The 7,376-nt window shown below is 38.8% G+C and overlaps 1 protein-coding gene across 2 annotated transcripts; it reads left to right on the forward strand.

Moving 5' to 3' along the window:
* The first annotated feature begins 3,525 nt into the window (after positions 1 to 3,525).
* Positions 3,526 to 7,033, forward strand: loxl5b (lysyl oxidase-like 5b). 2 transcript variants are annotated; one of them, XM_046875968.1, is made up of 8 exons: positions 3,526 to 4,973; positions 5,054 to 5,162; positions 5,390 to 5,527; positions 5,670 to 5,826; positions 5,923 to 6,018; positions 6,106 to 6,221; positions 6,425 to 6,480; positions 6,838 to 7,033. In XM_046875968.1, the coding sequence occupies exons 1-7, from the start codon at positions 4,142 to 4,144 to the stop codon at positions 6,429 to 6,431; spliced, it is 1,455 nt and encodes a 484-aa protein (XP_046731924.1). In that variant the 5' UTR covers positions 3,526 to 4,141; the 3' UTR covers positions 6,432 to 6,480; positions 6,838 to 7,033. The 2 variants fall into 2 exon arrangements, with proteins under 2 accessions (XP_046731924.1, XP_046731923.1); XM_046875967.1 differs by having other exon boundaries at positions 3,527 to 4,973; positions 6,425 to 7,033.
* Positions 7,034 to 7,376: the final 343 nt, after the last annotated feature.

The following is a 7,376-nucleotide window of genomic DNA, read 5'->3' on the forward strand; positions in this document are numbered from 1 at the left end:
CTTGGATTACTTAAATTATTACTTGGAAATTACGTTATTTAGTGCCTTGACAATAAAATTGTGTAAGAAGTAATAATCTATTATATAATATATTTTAAAAAAATATATATGTTCTAAGTGTTTACAGAAATTCTTCTTTATGGAACACCTTTTGATATGCAAATTCCCATGACACGTTTGCATATGACGTCAAAAGGCGTCTTATAGAGATTTCTGAGTCTGCGTTATTCCGACTCTTCCCCCTGAAAAGACTTGGCTACACTGGATCATCTGTTCAGAAAATGCTTATTTCCACATTAATCCTCAGAGGGTGCGTTTAGGAAGTTCTTGAACATGAATTCGCAGATTTGCACCAAAACGTCTTTTTTTTTTTTTGCACATTTTTCTCACCTGCCGTAACTCCATCTGATAAGAAGGAAAGTAAAGGTGACCTTCATCCCACAGGTCGCTATCATTTAGCTGGCAACTCCTTGATTCTTTACGCGGCTTCGGGCGTATAGAAAAATAAGGCAAGCATATTCCTTTTGGGGGGAAATCTTAAGACCATCTTCGTTTTAATCTCACATGAGGCAAAGTTGTGTCGCTCTGGATAACCTGGGTTCATGAAACGAAATAATTTCAAAGTGTAGAAACACATTAGCTTGATGTCGGGAGCACACGGGGATTTTCATTTCTTTTTATTATTATTTAACAACAAAGTATTACTGACCAGGAGCTTCAAGACATTTGCATAAATTTTATTGTATATATTTTTATTGCCAGTAACGTTTTTCTACAACACACATCGTCCTAAATGTTTGCTTGTGATTGGATTTTACTCTTATTTTTTTTTGTCCACTTTTAGATACACAATTAAACACTCAATGTAATATGTTATACTTACTTTAGCCTACATTGTATCTTAGTATCCTGGTCGAGGGAAGTGTCTTGAGCCAAACAGTTCTCCCGGATTCGCACTTCTTATACAGTGTAGGGGACTGGGGTGGGGTTATTATGGAAAACATATAGATCAGATTACAGGTTAATAATAGACTTTAGATGCTTGGTGTGCTTTTTGCCCTATTTGGCTGGCAACTGGAGGTCACCCAGGGCAGATGGAATTATATATATATATATATATATATATATATATATATATATATATATATATATATATATATATATGGAAAGATGATACAGAAAATGTAGTATAGAAGAACATGAATATGCAGTACAAAAACAGAGCTTTTTTATTAATTTTTTTATTACTGACTTGTTTGTTTGTTTATTTATTTATATATTCTGATCCAATGTCTGTCATCAGAAATGTTGTTTCCCATATCAAGCCATTCCAAAAGCAGATGACGCAGAAGCGCAAGACGCGTTACGCATTTACGCACTATTTACATCCCATAATTATATATTTTATTCTGATTTATAGTATTTCTTTTCGATTTTATTCTAGTATAGCTAGTCCTATATTAAGGAAGGTTTAAACTCATGGTCGGTGTGTAGGCATGACACAGATTTATTATTTATCACAGTGATTTTCAAGTAGGAATAATAACGTGATCCACGTTATTGATTTATTTATTTATTGCACAAATATGTTGCACAACATTTCCATCTTAATTCGTTATTTTCTCTGCTTGCTTTATTTTGTTCACGTGACCACAGATTGCTCACGTGGTGTCACGTGTCTGCATGTGTTCACACGCACAATGCCAGGGCAACGTCTAGACTTTTTTTTTTACGTGGGGCGCCTTTTATTCAAACGCATCTCAAGTATTTTGTACTTTACAATAAACGTATTGTAGCATTAAACTGCTTTCATTTTATTCTTTCAAACGTATTCCATTTTATATGGAAGGTTTCATTATTTTGTCCAAGTTCAAGCCCTAAGGTTTGTTCAGACTATTTTAAATGTTGTTTGAGAGAGATTTTCATTAATACATAAATATGTAACGCCACCTTGTGGTGGGCTTCTGAACACCAGTTAGATTTTTTTTCCTAAATCCCAGGTTCCTATACAGAGGACGAAAAACGTCCTTAGTATAAATAAATTAAAATAAACGCTGCAGTAAACAAACAAATAAATAAACATTTTGATGGTAATGTCATAAATTACATAAATTAATCCCATAAACTGATTTATACATTTAATTTTTTTTATATATATATATATATATATATATATATATATATATATATATATATATTTACAGAATTTGTTTGTTGGTTCTCCTAATTCTGGTCCTGAGGTACCTCCTGGCTTGCACATTTGGTGTTTTCTCTTCTTTAACACAACCACTTAAATACTGAATGAGCTGTTAATTAGATTTAGATTAGTAGAATCAGCAGGGAAAACACTCCACTGTGCAGAACTGGGGGGTTTCTAGGACCAGGGTTAGGAAATAGAAATGAAGTTAGATGTATACTTTGAGAAGCATGTCCACATGGGTGACACAGATGGAAGCTATCACATTTAATATACACTCCTGTGCAAAGGTTTGGGCAGTTGTGAAAAAATGCTGTAAAGTGAGAATGCTTTCAAAAATAAGTGTTAAGAATTTATCAATGAACAAACTGGAAAGTAAACAAATAGAAGAGAAATACAAATCAAATCAATATTTGTTGACCATGACCATTCTTTGGCTTTCAGTGCAGGAATCTACAGGAATTGAGTAGGATCAGAGTCAGGTGTATGGTTAAACAATTATACCAAGCAGGTGCTAATGATAATCAATTTCACATGTAAGTTAAAACACAGTTATTAACTAAAACAGCTGTGTATGCGGATTAAAACTGGTTGACAAACAGCCAACTTCTGTTAGTGAGGTTTAAGAGACAGCTTCATGTCACAGGTCCTACACCATGGCAAGCCTGAGCACAGCAACAAGATGCATGATCAGCACCAGCAAGATCTCTCCCAGACAAAGGTTTAAAGCAGACTGGAGTTTAGGGTGTGCTTAAGCTATTTTAAAAAAGTATAAATGAAATGTTGAGGACTTCGCAATACTATCAGAGAGGTTTCTTAATGGTCCTACATTTATTCTGCAGCAGGAGAACAACCCCAAAACATACAGCTTCTATCATTAAGAACTACTAAGTCTGTCTGGGATTACATGAAGAGACAGAAGGATGCGATGCTGCCTACATTCATAGAAGAGCTGTGGTTAGTTTTCCAAAATGTTTTGAACAACCTACCTGCCAAGTTATAGTGCTATAGTGTACTGCAAACAACAAAAATAATCGATGCTGTTTTGCAGGCAGATGGTGGTCACACAAAATATTTTTTATTTGGATTTCTCTTCTGTTTATTTACTTTCCATTTTGCTAATTGATCATTCTTACTTTACAACATTTTTTCCACAAACACAGAAGTCTAAAGAGAAAGAAGTCAATTTACATCAGATATTTTTTTTCCAGTCCTATTACTATTATTATTAGAATATTATGCTCTGTATAATAGATATACCTTAGATTATTAAGTGACCATTTTTGCATCATATTGGTACCCTGCTAATAAATATCCAGTTTTCTGCCCTCTACCCCCTGTCTAAGTCATTTTATATTTATAGCCAAATGTCGTCCACAGAACGCTATTCCTAATTTCTCAATTTAGGACACACTTAACAAAATACATTACCCAGAATAATAAGTATCGTGTTCTACATCCCTTCCTGAGTACAATCAGTTGTAGTTTTGCAGTTCTGTTATGCACTGTGCGCTTTGGGATGTTGCCCAAATGTTTCATAGTAGTCGTATTATGTTGAATAGGACAGTCCGTGGTCTGTGCAGATGCCAGCATGGAGACAACGTTCCCCACGTTACAGACACGTGACCCTAACCTGGCGCCTGTGTGCAAAGTTTACTTCATGTCAATACAATTACAGGCCGGAATGATAGCACGAGGTGGACGTGGGCTTTGGGGGCGAACGAGTTAACTATTTTTTTCCTCCAAGATGAACCCAGTCTGTGCATGCGTGTGTAAACTAGACGGCTTTCGACAAATGACCCACCGGCACTCCCTCCTCTGGTTTGCTCCAAGAGGCCACAGCGTTGGGCAACATTAGTGAAACCAGTAAGGTGTTGGAGTAAAGTTACTCCTCGCTTCAGAGAGCCGAAAAAACATCTATCCAGTACTTGAGTTGTAGTCAAGATGGCCAAACAGGTCGTTCTGCTTCTATGCCTCGGGCTGGTCAGTTTGGTCGTGGGGCAGCACGTGCGTAACGGAGTCGGCCCATGGACGCAGAGGATCCAGTGGGAAAACAACGGGCATGTGTACCGTTTATTGAGTACAGGCAGTGAGTACCACTCACCCTTACACTCCAGGAGGGAGTCCCGTGTGTACCTGAGCAGCAGAACCCAGTCGACCAGCCCGTTTTCTCCTGGAGACGCGCGAGACGCATCGGCGCACTTTCGCGTAACGGCAACGCGATCCGGTGCCAGCGGAACAGCGTCGACGTTCACCGGACCAGACGGCCGACACTACCGGACGGCCGTCACACCTCCACGGCAGCGAGGCGCGGGGGCACCGGGTGCACGACGTTACAGCGCATCGAACGCCACGAATTTGGCGCACCAATCAGAATACTCTGGGAGCGGCGTCCAGAGAAGAACAACACCGCCCGCAGAGGAGGGTAACAGCGCGAACCGAGTTGTCGGCTTGTCCAGCACACACGTCCAAGTTTTGCAACCGGAGCGCACAGTGCCCGCAAACTTGGAGAGCGCAAACGCGCAACAGTTCTATCCCGATCCGACGATCGCCTTGGAGCAGAGAGTCGGTGATGTCTTCGCTACAGCGCCGGGTCCGCTCGGAGCAAACGAGGAAGAAGCGACACCCGACAACATGTTCGGCGACGACCCTCGGAACCCACTGAAAAACCACAGGAATACCGTTTTCTACAACGTGTATCCTTCTCGTTCTGTTACCGCGCGCACGCGCCGTCCTCAACCGGGAACTGGATTCGGCACGAGATACTTTCACAACGGTGAGCCTTGCGTCGTGAACCGCATCACAGTTATGTCCTTTAGGACTGAACCTATAACTGTTATCTCGTTATGTGTGCAGGTCTCCCGGACCTCGTGCCAGATGCTTACTCCATCCAAGCTGGAGCTTATGTCCAGCGCATGCAGATGTATGCGCTCCGGTGTGCGGCTGAGGAGAACTGTCTCGCGCGGTAAATGATCATTCAATGCATCCGACTAAAATGAACTGCAAGCATGAAATGCAGATCCACTGGCTTACTGGAAGAGGTCTTGGAAAACAAACAAATATTATCCAAGACATGCATAAATCGAATATTGTCTATAAATGAATTATCACTAAGCAGTGCAGAACACACCCATGAAACATTACAGCCTTGTTTATTCATCCACCTGATATTTGGTTTTGTTTGTTTCAAAGGTCAGCTTATAGACCAGCAGTTAGAGACCTGGACTTCAGGGTTCTGCTACGCTTCCCTCAGAAGGTTCGAAACCTCGGCACAGCGGACTTCCTGCCTGTTAAACCACGACACCAGTGGGAATGGCACAGCTGTCATCAGTAAGCATTATTAAACGATAACTTTTCAACATAAAGTTAACATTTATCCTGAAAATAAAGTGTTAATTCAACATTGTAAACCTGGGATTTGCTACGGGCTTCAATATAACAAAATGTGTCTCTATCTGGGAACATTCCACAGGCATTACCACAGCATGGATGCCTTCAGCCTCTATGATCTACTAGATGTGAACACTGGCCGTAAGGTGGCAGAGGGACACAAAGCCAGCTTCTGTTTGGAGGACACTGGCTGTAGCCCAGGCTTCCGCCGTCGCTATGCTTGCACTGCACACACACAGGTAAATCCACACACATCACAAAAACATAACCAAACATAGAATAGCACAAATGAGGAAATGCACACACATAAAACTGATCACTTTATGTGTCTCCAGGGATTGAGTCCTGGTTGCCATGACACCTACGCTGCTAACATCGATTGCCAGTGGATCGACATCACAGATGTTGCTCCTGGTAACTACATCCTAAAGGTGAGAAGTGTGCTGCTTATTGAATCTATGAGCAATGATACACACATATATTTTAATAGTTAAATACTGTGTTTGTAATGTTTCTAGGTTACAGTTAATCCAAACTACCTGGTTCCTGAGTCTGATTTCTCCAACAATGTGGTGCGCTGTGAGGTTTTCTACAGTGGTCAACACGTCCAGATGCGAAATTGCAGAATAAGCAGGTAAAAATAATCCTGGAATAATCGTAATTTATCCAGGAATAATCCTTACTTTTCATTTAATAATTCATCATTAATTTTACATCTTTTTTTACAGAACTCCCTTATTGACATTCGATTAGTAAATTACTAAAACCTAAATTTCTGCTGGATTCTTATTATATTCATTAAATAAGTCATTGAGTAATTTTTCTTTTTCCCCACAGGAACTAAAACCTTGGACATGTTAGAAAATCTTTCCTGCACATTTCTCATTTGTTTTGTAAGTCAGCAGTTTATACTGCATTTTCTGCATTGAAATATTGTTTAAAATTATATGAAATATAATTTTATAATGGTGCTGTATATGTGATATTTGCTTGAATATTTCTTCTTCCAGTTTTAGTTTAATAGGATATTGTTTGCAGTATTGGAGTACAAGAAATTTTTATAATACATTTAATTTATAGCTTGTTGTTATGAACGTGTGCTTTGTGTTGTGTAAAGACAATTGCTTTTGAATTTATTGTATTTATTACATAGGAAAATGTATGGCATTCCTCCATATTTTTTTTTCTTTGAAGACCCAAATATGTTTTCTTTCTTTTTCTACTTCTGTGTTGAATTTTGGTGACTCCAGAGTAGACCACTAGCAACGGTAACTACATCAAGTATTTCATTCATGTTGCGTAAGAATGCAAGGAGGCATCCAAAAAAAAAAAAAAAAAACATGTCTGACTGCGTGTAACGTCCCAGAACTTTCCTTTTTTACAAGAGACATTCCATGGCTGCGGCTGTTTCCCTGCAACACAATAAACATCACAGAATCTAACACAGAAATGGAGTTATATTTCTTTTGGTGTTCAATATGTAAACCCTCATAAGTCTGCTTTGTCTATTTGAATTAACTATCAAGGTTGAAATAACAGGCATATTGGACATGCATTCTTTGCAATAACAAACACTGGTGCTGATTAAAATGAAATCTGACCATGGATTTAAATTGGCTGAGACAGTAGACCTTGAAAAAGTTCCACATAAACATGCCAGTGTGTCTGTTCATTTGTGTGGTGAAATTGGATGTTATTTTTTATTTTTTTAATCACTTAGATATGAAAAGTTCTGTTGATTATGAATACAATGTTGTATTTATTATAAATGCTTTTTTTATGCTGGTAA

Source organism: Silurus meridionalis, chromosome 20, assembly GCF_014805685.1.
Source record: "Silurus meridionalis isolate SWU-2019-XX chromosome 20, ASM1480568v1, whole genome shotgun sequence".
Classification (NCBI taxonomy): Eukaryota; Metazoa; Chordata; class Actinopteri; order Siluriformes; family Siluridae; genus Silurus; species Silurus meridionalis.

Excerpts from the sequence above, each read along its gene's own strand:
- loxl5b (XM_046875968.1), top strand. The coding sequence starts at position 4,142 with ATGGCCAAACAGGTCGTTCTGCTTCTATGCCTCGGGCTGGTCAGTTTG. Across the intron at positions 4,974-5,053 it reads CACGAGATACTTTCACAACG|GTCTCCCGGACCTCGTGCCA; the intron begins GTGAGCCTTGCG and ends TTATGTGTGCAG. Across the intron at positions 5,827-5,922 it reads CTTGCACTGCACACACACAG|GGATTGAGTCCTGGTTGCCA; the intron begins GTAAATCCACAC and ends ATGTGTCTCCAG.